Source organism: Lynx rufus, unplaced genomic scaffold (assembly GCF_022079265.1).
Source record: "Lynx rufus isolate CCGP_SWC_20201006 ecotype Redwood Valley unplaced genomic scaffold, mLynRuf1.p SCAF_16, whole genome shotgun sequence".
Classification (NCBI taxonomy): domain Eukaryota; kingdom Metazoa; phylum Chordata; class Mammalia; order Carnivora; family Felidae; genus Lynx; species Lynx rufus.
The window spans coordinates 2,654,435-2,672,547 of record NW_025814830.1 but is presented as its reverse complement, the minus strand read 5'-3'; the positions used below and the strand labels follow the sequence as shown (position 1 = coordinate 2,672,547).

At 42.0% G+C, this 18,113-nt stretch overlaps 1 protein-coding gene across 2 annotated transcripts in view; it reads right to left on the bottom strand.

Annotated features, from left to right (window-relative positions):
- Positions 1-1,940: 1,940 nt before the first annotated feature.
- ZNF613 (zinc finger protein 613) overlaps positions 1,941-18,113 on the bottom strand; it is a 36,045-nt gene continuing 19,872 nt past the window's right edge. The window contains exons 1-3 of one of the 2 annotated variants that reach the window (XM_047077482.1): positions 10,922-11,176; positions 10,568-10,663; positions 1,941-3,788 (exon numbers count right to left, since the gene is read on the bottom strand). In XM_047077482.1, coding sequence (XP_046933438.1) covers positions 2,185-3,788; positions 10,568-10,663; positions 10,922-10,955 — 1,734 coding nt within the window. In that variant the 5' untranslated portion in view covers positions 10,956-11,176 and the 3' untranslated portion in view covers positions 1,941-2,184. Of the gene's footprint in view, positions 3,789-10,567; positions 10,664-10,921; positions 11,177-18,113 lie in introns of those variants that run through there. The other variant, XM_047077483.1, reaches the window with a different exon arrangement.

Here is an 18,113-nt window from a genome sequence, read left to right as displayed (position 1 = left end):
TATACAAGACCCAAGGTCTTTATATTCCATATCAAAATCTCGAAGAAAACAAGCGAAATGTTCTCTCCAAGTGATTCTAGTGGTGTTTACGTCACTGATTTACAAAAAAAAATCAACTGCCTAAATGCCACTCAACTATCTCGTCTGACAGACCTCTACCTTTAGTTTCTCCCTGAGACCTGACCTCATGCCCTTTTCAGATCAGTTTTTCACCAGGAGACGTGGTCTGAACTTCTTCCTGTATTGTTTATGCCAGCCCCTGTGATTACCCCTGACTACATTTAACTAATTATACATATCAGATTCCAAAAATACTTTCCAGGCTGGTTACAGGCCTTCAGTAATTCCAGCACTAGATTCACCCTACTCTTCCAGAAACCCTATGCCTACTCTAGGTCCAAATCCAAGTCTCTCTGGCTTTGTGGAACATGAGATCCCAGTCCAAGGCTGATTCTATGAAGATCTACTTTTGTCTTCCTCGTGTTTGTAGGACTCAGAGTCCCTCTGAGTTGAGAGAAAATGGGAATAGATACCAGGAAGAATGTTGGGGTGGTTCCATCAATGAAGCAAAAGTTAGGGTTAGACAGGGTACTGCCTCCAAGGGGAGGCAACTGGACAGTTATCCAGGCATTTAGAACTTCAGATTCCCAGCATTCTGAGAATTCAATAATCAGGGAAGGGACAGGGAGAGCTAGGATGGAAGTAATCCTCTTCATTTGTGTTCAAATTGCCTACCTTACTTTCTCATGTTTTCGAAAATGACTACTGAGAGCTTTGTTGGAATGTATTTTGTTATTTAATGTGTAGGTTTAAATTACTAATTGTACTTGGGCTTTTAGTTCATTTTGCAAACCTGGTTTCTCTATCGTTTCAGGTCTAGAAAATTTTAAAAATCGCTTTTATGGTGACATTGTGTAATGCTTGCTCTTATTTTTAAATTGAACTTAAACTCATCAAAGGACATTAAATTATATTCATGAGTTTAAAATATTCATTTCTTTTTGAAGGACTTCAGTTGCCTGAAATAAAATCTAAAGCCAAAGAAATCCAACAGGGTAAACATTATATGATACTGAAGAATTTTAGAATTGAAGAAAATTTTAGAAAAAGAGAAAGAGGTGCACCTGAGGTTACTTGGAAAGTTTGGTCCTTTCTGGCCCTGTTTTATTATTTACTTAATTTCTTCCTGGCCCTGTTTTAATTCTGAATGGCTCAGTTGGTTGAGCTTCCAACTCTTGATTTCAGTGGAGGTCATGATCCCAGGGTCATGCTTGAGTCTCTCTCTCCCTCTGCCCCTATCCCCAGCTCACACGTGTACACTGTACACTCTCTCTCTCTAAAACAAAATTTAAAAAAAAAGAATCCACAAACAGGAAAAGTGAATATAGTGTGATAATGTTAGCCAGTGATGTAGGGCAGAAACTATCTCCTCTAAATTATGGAATCACTAACATGGTAATTAGGAATGTGGTTCAAGGTACCCTGTCTGAAAATGTACATCAGGTGTATTACATGACATATAGGTCAAATTAGAAAAGGTACATAAAGCTCTCAAATGTTCCATATAGGTCAAATTAGAAAAGGTACATAAAGCTCTCAAATGTTCCTCATCTTCACAAACCTTTGTTTCACAAGAACTTTAGTATTTCGTTAAAGGAATTCCACAATTAGTGGATTAACAGAGTTTTATTTCTCTGTGATTTTACCTGCTAATGCATGAGGCAGAATGTACCACTGAAATCCCAGCCATGTTCACTGCCTTTTTTTTTTTTAATGTTTATTTTTGAGAGAGAGACAGAGCTGAGCGGGGGAGGGGCAGAGAGAGAGGGAGACACAGAATCAGAAGCAGGCTCCAGGCTCTGAGCTGTCAGCGCAGAGCCCGACACGGGGCTTGAGCTCACGAACCGTGAGATCATGACCTGAGCCACCTAGGTGCCCCACGTTCATTGCCTCCTGTTTCTCCTCAGTGTGAACTGACACATATTAAGGGTAGGGACTTTCCCACTATTGCCATGTCTCTACTCACTATAAGCTCCCTGATGAGCTATGTTGATCACTGATGACAGACAGAGTCAGTCTTCTAAAACTAGCCTCTGCACTCATGGGTTTTGTTTGTGTATAACCATATTATCAGCAAGACATTATTGCTCAAGGCTTTTCCTAATTGAATGTACCAGGTTTTTTCTATGTGTTTTTCGTGACATAAAATAAGATGTAATTGACCACTGAAGGCACAACCACATTCGCTGCATTCATAAGGTTTCTCTCCTGTACAAATTCTCCGTTATTTCCTGAGGGTGCACATCTGGCAGCTGGCTGTCCCACTAGGACCGCATTCCTATCTGCGAGGAGCCCACTGATGTTTAATGAGGTCTGAGGGATCGCGGAAGGCATCTGTGCAGTCACTGTATTAACAGGGCTTTTCCCCTGCATGAATTCACTAGTATCTAATAAGCTGTGACCCTCTGTGGAAGAATATTCAACCTTCACTGAATCTACATGTTTCTCTCTTGTGTGTATCCTCTTATGTTTAACAAGGCATGACATGTGGGAGAAAGCTTTCCCACATTCACTGCATCCATAGGGTCTCTCTCCTGTATGAGTTCTTTGATGGACAGTGAGCATTGTCTTTGTAGTGAAGGCTTTCCCACAGTCACTGCATTTATAGGGTTTCTCTCCTGTGTGAATTCTCTGATGTTTAATGAGTCCTGATTTCTGTGAACAAGATTTTCCACATTCAGTACATACGAAGGGAGTCTTTCCTGTATGGAATCGCTGATGTGCTATCAGGCACGCCTTCTGGCTGAAGGCCTTACCACATTCAGTGCATCCATAGGGTTTCTCTCCAGTATGAGTTCGTTGGTGTATAAGGAGATTGCCCTTCTGAATGAAACCTTTTCCACATTCACTGCATATATAAGATTTCTCTCCTGTATGAGTTTTCTGATGTAGAATGAGTTGTGATTTTCTGGCGAAACCTTTTCCACATTCACTGCACTGATGGGGCCTTTCTCCTCTTTCATTTCTCTGATGTATAATGAGTTCTGCCTTCCTGCAGAAGGCTTTGCCACATTCAGTACATCCATAAGGTTTCTCTCCTGTGTGAGTTCTCTGGTGTTCAGTCAGCTTGAACTTTCTGGAGAATGCTTTCCCACATATACCGCAGCCATGGGGTTTATTTCCTGTATGAGTCTTCTGATGTTCAGTAAGCTGAAATTTCCTGAGGAAGGCTTTCCCACACTCACAGCACTCATAGGGTTTCTCTCCTTTGTGAATTCGCTGATGTTCAGTGAGCTTGAACTTCTTGGAGAAGGTTCTCCCACATACACTACACCCATGGGGTTTTTTTCCTGTATGAATTCTCTTATGTTCTGTGAGCCGAGACTTCTTGAGGAAGGCTTTCCCACATTCAGGACATTCGTGGGCTGTCTCTATTTTGTGTATTTGCTGATGTTTAAGGAATTGTGACTTAGTGCTGGTGGGCCTTCTACTTTCATGGAATTGAATTTCAGTGTGAGTTTGCTTGTGATTAGCACTGAGAAATGATCTCCCGTCTCCACCAGACTCAGCAGGCTCTTTGTCACAGCTTCTGCTTCGGTTGATTAAGTGTGGTTTCAAAGTTTTTCCACGTAAATGAAACCTATCATGATTTGGCCTGAAAGGAAAATGACTTTTGCTCTGATGAACAGTCTTTCCACATGTGTTCAGTTCATAACACTGTTCCATCCTCTTCGGCATTTTGAGATTTTCTAAGTGCTGAGGCAGATGATCGTCAACTCTCTCAATTTCTAGGAAAGAAGACAACGGTGAATCTTTCCATGACCATCATATGGAATAAAACTGCTTCAAAAGTACTGTGGGGTGGGCTGGCTCTTTAGTGGAAAACTTTTAGTATCAACATAAAAGAAATTCCAAGCATATCCTTGTATACATATTCCTTATCTCTTTTTAAAGAAAGCTCTTAAAATTGTAGCTAAATACACATAAGGTAAAATTTGCCATTTTAACCATTTTTAAGCATACAGTTCTGTGTCATTAAGTACAGTCACGCTGTGGTGCAGCCACCACCATCATCCATCTCTAGAACATTTCTATCTTCCCCACCTAAAAAAATTCTGTACTCATGAAATACTAACTTATCTGTTAGAAATGTTTAAAAACACAGTAATACAAATACAACAAACCAAAAGATGGCAGCTGTCAGTGTCATATAGGGTAAATTCACAACAGATCAAGAATTATCTGCTTTGTAAATAAGGCCCTGGAGACAGTAAAATACAAGGAAGTCACTAGCAGCATCAGATCACAGAGGCTGTAGGGATACCTGATTCAAAATGGTAAGAGACAAAATCCACTCATTCAATACATCCTTCTTAAGTGGCTACTACCATATACCAGGTATCATGTTAGTGTTGGAGAAATAAAAAAATACTCTTTATTTTCACTGAACTCCTACTCTAAGGATGGAAAGAGAAACAGAATAAACACGCAAGAAAAAGAAGAAAGTAGGCAATTGCAAATGTGACCCTAGTTGGAGGAAGCAAAGGGAATGAAAAGTGGAAGAAATCTGGATGTGTTTTGAAGAATGGATAAGACCCATTACTGGATTTATCTGGGGATAAGTAACAGGAGGAAATCAAAGCGTGTTCCTAAGGATTTGGCTTGAGCTAATGGGTAAGTGGGTGATGCCTTTTAATAAGATGAAGATGTTGTTCAAGTTCAAATAGGATGAGAACAAGTGCATTTTGAAGCACTTCACCTTTTGAGGTGATTATTAGATATCCAAGTACAGACATGGAAAACCCAGTCAGATATATATGAAACTTGAGAGAGGTCTTAAATGGAGATATGTGGAAATCATCATAACGTAAAGATCACTAAGGTCAGAGTGTTAAACGGGATCACATTTCAGAAGGTCAAGACTGAAAGCAGATGAAGGCACAAGACTATGACCTTAGTCATTTCAACATACAGAGCTTTGGGACTCTGAGAGACCGCTGAAGAGACCCAAGCATCAACCACACTGATAGAGAAATAAGCGGACCCAGTGTTAGAACAAACATCCCAGAGACAAATCGGAATGTTGGATGCATAGAATCTGATTTCAAAAAAATTCTAACAGACTCCGGGTGCTCCCCTTGTTGCTAAAACACGTCATTCTTGTTCACTATGTAGACCATCATCAAATGAACTTTCCCAAACACTCTAACCTTTCTTCTAGGTGTGACACATTCTCATATGTTCCCACAGAAAGAGGGACATGATCATCCTTACAGACTTTTACAACATGCACAGTCTTCTCTACAAGCAGATCTGCTGCACCAGATGTGGGAACTGTCACCTTCTTCATCATACTGTACCTGCATGGAGATCATACACATTAACATGGAGTTAATACACATTAACTTTTGACTTACCCAAAACCTAACTATTAATAGTCTACTGTTGACCAGAAGCCTTGCCGATAACATAGACATTAACACATATTTTGTCTGTTATATGTGTTATATACTGTATTCTTATTTAAAAAAAAAAAAAGTAGAGAAAAATGTGTTATTTAAAAAATCATAAATTAGGGGCGCCTGGGTGGCTCAGTTGGTTGGGTGACTGACTTCGGTTCAGGTCATGATCTCAGTTTGTGAGTTCGAGCCTCGCGTCGGGCTCTGTGCTGATGGCTCAGAGCCTGGAGCCTATTTCAGATTCTGTGTCTCCCCCTCTCTCTACCCCTCCCCTGCTCATGCTCTGTGTCTGTCTCTCAATAATAAATAAATGTTAAAAAATTTTTTTTAAAAAATCATAAATTACATTTACAGAACTGTATTGGAAAAAAAATTGTGTATAAGTGGACCTGTGCCTTTTAAAGCTGTGTTGCTCAAGGGTCAACTGTAGTCCCTATGTTTATTATTTGCTTGAATTTTGTAGAGCCTTGAATTATAGCAAAAACATCTCACACAATCAAAAGCTTCATTTCTAAATATTACATGAAGATCTGTCCAATCTTTGCTTATCAAATCTTTGGTGTAGAGAAACACTTAACTTTGTTTCCCACTAATTTCAATCTCTTTTACTGTGTGTTAGGACTGTAGTTCATCAGCTTGGGTCACAATAGCACCCTTGGGGGGCTCTGCATAAAGACATGTGCGGGCCCTGAACCCTATTCTAATAAAACCCAACTCTCTGAGGAAGCAGCGTTGGTAAGATTATAATGAAAACTCCTTCAATACCAATCTGGCATTTAAGAAATCCTTGATAAACAGTTGGAAAAGTGTGGGTCTCTCTCCAACCTGGCTACAATAGTTATTTGATGAAGACATAAATGGATGACCAAGATGTATTTTCTTCTTGTACAAGGAGGAATGAAAAGCAAGCCCTTGACACAAGAATAGTAAAGAAGCCTCAGGTACCACCAAATCATAGAGATATAGTATCTTTAGGAGTGGCTGGTTAACTGGGGCCAAAGTACAATTCAGAGAAGGAAGATAATACTATATTTTTGTTTAGCAATAAACTATCTCATGGGAAGAATTCAAAGTGAAAATATATATTATTTGAGTGGGAAGAACAAACAAAAGTAAAAATATATATTATTTGAGTGGGAAGAACAAACAAAAAATGACGTACTTCTCCCTGAGTTCTTACCTTACTTGATGCATTGTCAACTCTCTAGAAAATGTTTGACTTTGTCTTTCACAAAACACTTGCTCATCATGCACTCTCTACCATGTTTGTTACACACTCATCTGTTGATCCCTGACTGTCCAAGGCTCTTGTTTTCTTTATCTGGACCCACTCCCCAGGAGATCTCATCTGGTCCAAATTTCTTTCTCTGCACCTCACCTCTCCCTGACCTTTCCAGGTACATCAAACTGCAACAGAGAGCCCCACTTAGATGCTAACAAGCACATCTAATTTACAATCTCCATTATAGAACTCTTGACTTCCCAGCCCAAATCTCCTCCTCCCACATATCTTCTCTATCACAGTAAATGACAGAAGAGTCACTCTTCTGATGACTCATGCTAAAAATTCTTAGCATCATCATTCATCTGTCTCCTTTTCTCACCCCATGTTGTGGGTTGAACTTGTTCCCCAAGGAGATATATTCAATTGCTAACCCCCTGGTACCTGTGAATGTGACCTTTTTTGGAAATAGTCTTTGCAGATATAAACAAATTAAGATGAGCTCACTTTGGATTAGGGTGTGACTAGCATCTTTATAAGGAAAAGGAGATTTGGGACACAGACACAGAAAATATACACGGAAATGGCCATAGGATGACAGAAGCAAAGACTGGAAAGGTGTTCCTACAAGTCAAGGAAGGCCAAGAATTTCCAACAACCACCAAAAGCTAGAAAGAGGCAAGAAAAGATTCCTATTTCGACTCTGGAGGGAACATAGCCTGCCAACACCTTGATTTCCAACTTTTAGCATCTAGAACTAGAAGGTAAATTTCGGTTGTTTTATGCCAGCTAACTTACAGTTATCTGTTAAGCAGCCCTAGGAAACTAAGATACCTGATATCTATTTTGATGGCAAATTCAGTCTTTATATATATATATATCTCCAGAATATTCTATTACTCACATCTCAAGCCTAGGGAAGCCCACCAATGACCAGGTCTCCTATCTGGCTTTCTGCTTCAACTTCTGCCCTATTCCAGTCTACCCACAGTCAAAGTGACACTTCCAAAATATAAATTGTATCTGTCACTGCTATACTATAAACTTTGTTTCTCAATTTACTAGGAGTAAAATCAAGTCCTCAGAATGGACTACAAGGCCCTCCATGACCAACCAACCTATCACCACTACTCCATTGACTTCATCTCCAGTAATTTTCCCTCTTGCTCACTCTGCAGTATCCACACAGGCTTCTTTGATGTTCCTCAGACACATTCTTGCCTCTGGCTCTGCACTTCCCATTCTCTTCATTTTTCACCCAGGAAACCTACTCCCTGTCACTCATCCTCTGCTCACAGGCGTCTTGTAGTCCACAGACATTCCTATCTGTAGAAGGGCAGACCCCATCCCTTCCACCCACTGTTCCGTGATGCCAACGGATTGGTGTTCACAGCCCTTTTCACCACTAGACATAGTTTCTATGTACTTTTCCCACTTCTTAAATTGTGATAAAATCCACAACACAAAATTTATCATCTTAACCACTCTGAGTTTACAGTTTAGTGGTATCAAATATATTCATAATGTCATGCAACCATCATCACTATCCATCTTCATAACTCTTTTCATCTAATAAAATTGAAACTCTGCATGTTTACTTTTGTTATATTTATGCCTCCCCCTTTCTGAGAGTAGAGACTTTAGGTCTTTGAAAGAAATAAAACTTCTGTGTCATGGATGATAATAGGGTCAACTGCAACTTACTGTCATCAATCTATGGGGAGACAAGGGAAAGCTTTAGGGACAATAATCCATTAGCAAAATCTAAGTTAAATTAAGAAAGAGTAGAAATAACAAATATACAAAGGAATTACAGTAAAGCAGACAGGAGGCTTTATTTAGGCTAGGAACTGAGAAGAAGAATTGTATCCTAATTAAAGAAGAGGAACAGTAGACACCTTAAATACCCTAGAGAGTAGAGAAGGTTCAGCATGGCCAGGATTTAAGATGTACAGAAGTACAAGAGAATTTCAAATAAAAAAAAAAATTTTTTTTAATGTTTATTTAAACATTATCATTGTCTTTTTAAAAACTGAAATTCTCTTGGGGCACACCTAGGTGGCTCAGCCGGTTAAGCCTCCCACTTCGGCTCAGATCATGATCTCACAGTTCGAGCCCTGTGTCAGGCTCTGTGCTGACAGCTCAGAGCCTGGAGCCTGCTTTGGATTCTGTGTTTCCCTCTCTCTCTGCCCCTCCCCCACTGGCGCTCTGTCTCTCTCTCTCCCTCCCTCAAAAATAAAAAATAAAATAAACATAAAAAATTGTTTTAAAAAATAAAATAGGGGCGCCTGGGTGGCGCAGTCGGTTAAGCGTCCGACTTCAGCCAGGTCACGATCTTGCGGTCCGTGGGTTCGAGCCCCGCGTCGGGCTCTGGGCTGATGGCTCAGCGCCTGGAGCCTGTTTCCGATTCTGTGTCTCTCTCTCTCTCTGCCCCTCCCCCATTCATGCTCTGTCTCTCTCTGTCCCAAAAAAAAAAAAAATAAAATAAAATAAAATAAAATAAAATAAAATAAAATAAAATAAAAAGACAATGAAACTGTAAAATAATGTAATGTCAATTATACCTCAACAAAACCCTAGCAAATATTAAAAATAAATTTTTAATGAAAAAGATAATGGAAAAGGGTTTTCTTAGAGGGAAGATCATTCTAGTTTCTCACATAAGTGTGAACTCTAGGGAGTTGCCATGGAAAGAGGTAAGCTACAGCTGACCCTTGAACAACACAGGAGTTGGGGTACCGACCCTCTGGGGCAGTCGAAAATATACATGCAACTTTGACTCCCCCAAAACACAACTAGTAATAGCCTATTGTTGATTGAAAGCCTTACTACCAACAGCCAGTTAGCACATATTTTGTATATGTATTATATACTGTATTCTTAGAATAAAGTGAGCAGAGGAAAGAAAATGTTAAGGAAATCATAGAAGAGACAGTATATTTATAGTACTATACTGTATGGAAAAGAATCCGTGCATAAGTGGAGCCAGGCAATTCAAACCCATGTTGTTCAAGAGTCAACTGTATATAGATTAGACAATATTAAAGGAGATCTCAACTTGGGAATCTCCACAAAGAACAGGAACTTAACATTTTTTAATAAAGTAAGGTTTTAAGGCCTTTGAGACAGAGCAGAGAATAAAAAGAGAACCTTTGAGTAACCCCAGAGTGGGGAAAGAGAGAAGCAGATAAATGCATAAGAAGAGACCAGGTTGGGGTGCCTGGGTGGCTCAGTCAGTTACGTGTCTGATTCCTGATTTTGGCTCACATCATGATCTCATGGTCCTGAGATCAAGCCCTGCATTGAGCTCTGCACTGGGCGTGGAGCCTGCTTGAAATTCTCTGTCTCTTTCTGCCCCTCCTCCATGCGTGCACTCCCTCAAAAAAAGAAGCAGCTTTAAAAAAGAGAGAGATGAGGTTACCGTGGAAGCAAGGCATCCAAGGGGGGGGGGGTTGGATGTTATGAAGGGAAATAAGTATTTCCCAACGGGGCAGGAAGGTGTATTAGAAGACAACAATGAATTCAAAGTTTTCTCTTAGCAAGACATGGAAGGAAAAATTTCATAAAGAGAGGTGAAAGGGACTCTGACAAGTGATGAAGTGGGAAGATGTGCAAATCTAAGCAAGAATAGTCCTAGGGTAAAAAATGTTGACATCTAAGAAAAAATAGGTAGGGATTAGTTCCATGAAGAGATCAAGCAGTATATTTTCCTCTAAATTCCTACAGCGAGAAAGAGTTCTCATCTGAGGAGAAAGATACATAGAAGTTCCAGTTCTGTAGCCCCAGACACCCTCACCACTATGATGCCTTCCTGAAATGACAAGAAAGTGATTTCCACAGCCTTCCCCTCCCCTCTCCCCCTCCCTCACTGCTGGTTTTCTCTCACCTGGATGGGTTTGACTTTGGACTTCATCTTTGAAAATCCATGGTGGTTCTTCTTGTTCCAATTCAGAGAGTGAATCTGGTTGGCGAGCTTGATACCCTGTATATGGGAAATGACAGAAGACTTATTAGGCTCATGAAACTGCCCTGGGCTCTGCAATATGAGGGTGATACATGTTAGGGACTGCACAATTTGCATGTCGCAAATCAAAGGCTTTTCTCTGAGACAAGGAGAGCTTCTACCTTCACATCAGGGGCCAGGGAAGGGACTGAAAACCTACACTTCAGCAAAAACACGCCACAGCCCTCAGAAGCTGACAGAGGAAAGGCCTCCGAGTGACAGGGAAGCTGTCCTCACCCAGTGACACCAGGTTCCTGTAGTTCTCCAGCATCACATTCCAGTACAGGTCCTTCTGGGCGGGGGCCAGGAGCTGCCACTCCTCCCACGTGAAGTCCACGGCCACATCCTCCAGTGTCAGCGATTCCTGTAACAAAATGGTCCTCTTTGGAAGTATTTCCCTTTTATTGAAATGGAAGGTGCGAGGTAATAGAAAATATATATATTGGGCTCTGTCCCTGGTTCCTGGCAGAGCTCCTAAAACCCCTATAATTTCCTAGGTGATAAGGGCCCTGGGAGCATCTTTTATTTTCTAATTGGTCTTTAACTCCAATTTCTCACAGCGTTCCTGAAACCGTTGTAAATTCCTAAGTGTTAAGAACGGTATGAATGTCTTTGTTCTGATGGGGCAACTGGCTGGGCTCCTGGATGCTGCTGGTCACCAGAAAGACCAAGCCATGATTAGAAGCTTGGAACTTTCAGACCAATTAACTTTCCTTAATTCTCATATCTCTTGAGATATGATATCTATTCTCTTGAGAACGGAGAGGGGCTGGAAAACAGTTAATGATCAATCATGCCTAGGTGAGGAAGCCTCCATAAAATCCCTAAAGTACAGGGTTTGGAGAGCTTCTGGGAGGATGGTGCCTGGAGAGGGGGTAGAGGCTCCATGCCCTTTCCCACACACCTCACCCTACACGTCTCTCCCGCCCAGCTATTCACCTGTGTCCTTTATTACCTTTTCTAATAAACTGGTAAGTGTGTTTCCCAAGTTCTGTGAGCCACTCTAGCAAATTCATTGAAACTGAATTTGAACTGGAGGAGGGGTCGTGGAGAACTTCCAATTTGTAGCCAAATCAGACGGAAGTTGTGAGTAACCTGGGGACCTACTGTTTTTCAATTAACATCTGAGTAGGGGACAGTCTTGTGGGAGTGAGCCCTTAACCTGGAATCTGATGCTAACTCTAGGAAGTGTCAGAATTGATTTGAATTGTAGGCCACCCAGCTGGTGTCAGAGAATTGTTTGGGGGGGGGGGTCCCCATGCCTGGCATCAGAAGTGATGTGACTGGCAGTGATATGAGAGTTAAGGAGACACAAAGGAGGAAGGGCGAGGTTTTCCCTACTCAAAAGGAATGTGAAGGAAGTGGTTCTGCTCATTTTCACCTTGTAAGCTGTTTCCATTCTTATTTTTTTCAATTAATCACAAAAGAAGCAAAGTCATTAAAATATTCAGTCATTCTTTTATCCCACAAATCACAGATATCTGTGATATGCAGCCATTAAATCCTCTTGCTAACCTGAGATCATTTGCAATCTGTGTATTTCAGCACCTATTTGTCAGTCACTGTATGAAATGCTAGGGACATCAGGGTGACATAGTATGAGTTTATGCTCGTAAAAATGTCTTCACAGGTGTAAGCATTTGCCTAAATAGATTCACGTAGATATATGCACACACAGGCATGCACATATACACACACACACATAGACACACATAGGTAAATGCCAGAACACAGAACACACTACCAAGCATGTGTTGATGATGTGCCAGAGAATTGTGGGCCAAAGAATGTATGGAGGGGAACTTTATCACTATGTGTACTATATAATGAGCCTTTTACATTGAAAATGTATCTGACTCTGTGGTTCTTCCTGACACCAAATACACGGTCTCTTCCAATACTAATTGTCCAAGTCTCTGATTCTCAGACACTGGGCGTCCTATAATTCAATCCTATCTGACACTAACTATTCAGAGTCAGCATCAGACTTTAACCGGCTTAAGGGCTCACTCGGTTCTACAAGACTGCCTTCACTTCAGAGACCGGTCACAAGTACCAGGTCCCCATGTTAGCTGCACTTCTATGCAACGTGGCTATAAATTTAGGGGTTCCCACAACCTTCCCCTCTCAGGTGTGATTTTGGTAGAACTCACTCAGGAAAATATTGGACTTAAAATTACAGTTTATTATGGGGGCACCTGGGTGGCTCAGTTGGTTAAGTATTCTACTTCGGCTCAGGTCACGATCTCACGGTTTGTGAGTTCCAGCCCTGAATCGGGCTCTTTACTCTCAGTGCAGAGCCTGTTTCCTGTCTCCCTGTCTCTATCTCTCTACCCCTCTCTCAAAAATAAACAAACATTAAAAAGTTAGTTTATTATAAATCATACTATGAAGAGGTACTCAGGTGAGGTCCAAAGAGGTCCTGCGTGGAGGAGCCTCTGTCCCCAAGGAGTTGGGGTGCACTGCCCTCCTAGCAGGTGGATGGATCTGCCCACGTGGAAGCTCTCTGAACCCTGTCAAGTTTCTATGGAGGTTCCGTTACACAGGCACGACTGATTAAATCACTGGTTACTGGTGACAGAACTCCAGCTGCAGCTCTTCTCCTGTCCCGAGTTCCAGGTGGAGCTGAAAGTTCCAGCCCTCTAATCAAAGCTTGGTCTTTTGGGGGACCAGCCCTCATCCTGAAGCTATCTAGGGGCTTACCTTGAGTCACCTCATTAGCATAAACTTAGATATGCTCAAAGGGGCTTGTCATGAAAACAAAGGACACTCCTGCCACTTAGGAAATAATGGGATATAGGAGCTCAGCCAGGAACCAGAGACAAAGAGCAAATACATATATATTTTTTATTATGCCACAATGAGTCATTTGTGTAATTAAAGGCACTACAAAGGTGGAAGGTGACAACTCGATTTTGAACACAGAAGGCTCTATGTTTTCTGAGATGAGCTGAAGTTCTAAGGCAACCCTGTGTAGATCTCAACAACCCGAGCCAGCACCAGATAAGAACTTGTAACTCCCTCTGGCCAAATCTGTACTCAAACACCAGTCCAGCGACCTGTTCACAGAGGGCCTCTGAAAGGTGTGCAAACCTTCCATTTTACTGGGCACTTTCAGTTCTACTCAAGGACAAATCCAGATGGAAGTAAGGCTGGGTATGGAAGTCATCGGGCTGTGGTCTCCTCAAAAACCAGTGTCTACTGAATTCTACTTGATCTACTCCCACAGGGGACTCAGAATAATCAGGTAAGTAGCAGCCATGCTCGTACACTGATTAGAAGAAGGCTGCTGAGATCACACAGCCTACCAGGTCACCTCTGGAAAGAAACCATCAAAGAGAGTTCCTAACGCTTACGTGCCATGAAATGGTGACCTCTCCTGAGGAACTGATATGCTTTGTCCTGAGTCAAGGCATCTGATGTAACTTACCGTGATTTTCTGGCTGCAATGGCTGTCAGAGATAGTAAGTAGGTACACGCTGATGGTTGTACCAGCAGGGTCCTGCAGATCCATACACCACAGTCCAGCACTAGTCATGCACGAACTCTAGGAACAACATGTTCCGGATCCCACTCTGCCCTAATTTTGAAGGGACGTCTATTTCTCCCCAGAGCCCATTTTTCCCCATTTACACTTTTTATTTACTCGAACTGATTTTTTCAGGCCTCCCCAAATCCATGAAAGACTCAACTTTTGAATACAACAAACCAAAAGTCACTTGGGCCTTCATCATTTTCTTCTGTTTCAGAAAATGCCCAGTAACAGGGATGTTAGTTCTTCTGGATCTGCCCTAATTTTCTGTTCAGAAATCTTGGTCTTAGGACAAGGATGTCCCACGAATGGCCGTATGCAACTCCAAGAACCCCTACTCGTCCTTTACTGGATCTCTCTTATTCCTGAGAATCCAGGACCTGTGGGGTGAAGGGCAAGTTCATTTTGGATGATCCATTCGCTCTGGGCACAGACACTGACACTGCTGCTGTGCACCCACCTTAAGTCAAAGTCAGTATCTGTAACTTTCTCTTTACTTGGTGCCCCCAAAGGCTTTCTAACCCAGGCAAATAAAACATAACATCTGAATGTGGGGGAGGCATGCCTTTCTTCTGTGAAGCAGAAGTGGCCTGAATGAGGGGTGCCTAGATGGCTTAGTCATTTAAGTGTCTGACTCTTCATCATGGCTCAGGTCATGACCTCACAGTTTGTGAGATCAAGTCTGGCATCAGGCTGTGCAATGACAGTGCAGACCCTGCCTGGGATGCTCTCTCTCAAAATAAATAAACTTAAAAAAGAAGCAGCAGCATGAATGAGAAAGGGAAAGTGGGAAAAAGGACATACAGAAGGTTAGACTCTGGACATATAATCCCTTAAAATCCACATCCCCATTTGTACTTGGTTAAATGGTCCCCCCCCCCAAAAAAAAAAAGCTGTATCCATGTGTTAACCCCATGAACCTGTGAATGAGACTTCATGTGGAAAAAGAGTCTTTGCCGATGTAATTAAGGATCTTAAGAGAATCCAGGAGTATCCAGATGGACCCTACATCCAGGGAAGATGAGACCACGTGAACATGGAGGCAGAGTAGAGACAAGCTGCCACAAGCCAAGGAACACCTGGAGAATCTGTTAGAAAAAGGGAAGGAAGTGAATGGATGTTGGGCAGATGTGCTGGAAATACCCAAGACCACCCCCCAGGGTCAGTGATTAACTAGGACTGACAGACCTCAGCAAATTATTACCACGAAAGCATACAAAGCAAAATCAGCAAAGAGAAAAAGTCCAAATGGCAAAATCTGGAGGAAATCAGGTGCAAGCTCTCAAGAGTCCTGTCTCTGTGAAGTCACACAGGAAGCCTTTACCTCCCCCAGCAACAAGCTGTGATAACACGCAATGTGTTGGCTTACTAGAGACATGGTGCCCACGGCTCTTACTGGGGGCTGTTCATGTAGGCACCCACTGCCTAGCACATGCCAAAATCCCAGATTCCCAGAGGAGAGCAGGTGTTGAGAATAAACCATAGTGCTTGAAAGAACGGTTTAAGCACAGTGAGCCATTCAATAGGGAGTGATGGGAACCCTCCCCAAAGCTAAGTTCCCAGATGCCAGGCAAGGGACCTGTAAGCAACCTTGTAAGGCCTTTCTAAAAAGCTGTGTTAACTCTTTTCTGCAACAGCAAGTAACCAACTGTGTCTGCTATAGTACATTAACAGGTTAGAAAAGTCCTACGGTCACCAAAATTGATGCTGAGAAAAACATTCCATAAAAATCCAAAACCTATTTCAAACTTGAGCCCTTGGTCAGTTAGGAATTCATTACTTCCACAGCATGAAGAACAAAACAAAACACTACCTGTAATTTTTTTTATTAGCACCACGCTCTAACCAGCTGAGCTAACTGGCCACCCTACCTGTAATTTTTTTAATACATACAATATACTACCATTCTCATGTTTCTAAAACTCGCACAAAAGATTATGTATTGTTTGTAGATACATACACATCTAGTAAAAGCATGAAGACGTGTGATATAAAACAAGACAGCAGTTATTATAGGAAGGAAAGAAAGACTGCACCTCCACCCCCCTCCACTGCTTCAAGTCAGTCCCAAATCCAGTTGTGACTTCTCTTTCTGACCAACTGGCTATAAATCAGGTTCCCATGACCTCCTCCTCGGGTGCAATTAATCTGAGAAAGTGGCTCACAGAAGTCAAACCTTTTACTTACTAGGTTACCAGCTTATTATAAGAGGCTGTCACTCGGGAACGGTCAGAAGAGACGCAGATGGCATGGGGAAAGGGTGTGGACCTTCCTTGCCCTTCTCCTGGTTCTCCACTCTCCCAGCTCCACACGTTCTCCAGGCCAGCAGCTCCCTGAACCGTGGCCATTTGGGGTTTTATGGAGGCTTTATGGAGGTTTTATTACATAGGCATGATTAACTCATTGGCCAGTGGTGACCGATTCCACCTACAGCTCCGGTCCCTCCCCAGAGGTTAGGGGGTGGCCTAAGAGTTTCAACCCTCCAATCACAAAGTTGGTTCCCCTGGCAACCAGCCCCCACCCACAGATGCTTAGCAAAAGTGGCCTCATTAATATAACAAAAGACACCTTAACCACTCTCACACTTGGAAAATCCCAAGGATTTTAGGAGCTCTTGCCAGGAACAGGGACGAAAACTATATATATACATGTGTGTGTGTGTGTGTGTGTGTGTGTGTGTGTATACAAACACACGTACATATATACATACATATATATACGTGTATATATATATACATATACGTATATATATACATACATATATATACGTGTATATACATATATACACATACGTGTATATATATATATATGCACGTATATGTATATATATATATATATTTAGTTTATTTTGGGAGCAAGCGAACGAGAGAGAGAGAGAGAGAGCGCGCGCGCGCGCGCGAGAGCAAGCTTGCGAGCAAGGGAGGGGGAGAAGGAGAGGGGGAGGGAGAGAGGGAAGAAGAGAGAGAATCCCAAGCAGGCTCCACACCCAGGGCAGAGCCGGACTCACGGCTCATTCTCACCAATGGTGAGACCATGACCTGAGCCAAAATCAAGAGAATAACTAAATCTTTTAAATATTCAAAAGCAATCCAAATAGATGCAAGTATTTAATCATATTCTAGTCACAACATCACTCCTTCTTTTACCTGTTTATTAGTGTAACCACTAAAACAATTTTTTCATAAGAATTTGTTTCATGGAAATGTTTAGAATATGAAATTAACTAAAAAGAGCAAATTATCCCAGTATTTCCAGAGTTTATCTGAATTGTGAAAATTAAGCAGAGGGACACCTGGGTGGCTCAGTCGGTTAATGATCGACTCGGGCTCAGGTCATGATCCCAGGGTTGTGTGATGGAGCCCCGAATAGGGCTCCGTGCTGAGCGTGGAGTCTACTTAAGATTCTCTCTCTCCCTCTGCCCCTCTCCCCAGCTTGCGCACTCTCTCTCTCTAAATGAAAGGGAATGAAAAGAAAAGAAAACAGAAAAGAAAAGACTTGAAATACACTTTTGATTAAAAATTATGTTTGGGAAATAGAATTTGGGAGGCTACAAATGTTGTTTTACTGGTGTCAGGATCTGAAAGCAAATATCCAAATAAACTTCCAGTGAAAACGGAAGTTTAGTTACAGTAAAGTCATTTTTAACAGAAGGCTTAGCAGTTTAGATTTGCTTAATCCTTGATCTCCCTAAAATTCTTATCTGTGGGGGCCTGAGGAGCCTTGCAAACCAGTCGGTGGAGAGGAAACTGAACAGCGCTTTCATCGACAGATACCCACTCCCCTCCAGTTCTCAATCCCGGAACGCCCCTGGCACAGTGACCCGCACAGACCCCAAACTCTGACCTCACGATCTCCACAGAGCCTGAATGCCCGACCACCGCAGTCCCCCGGGCCTGG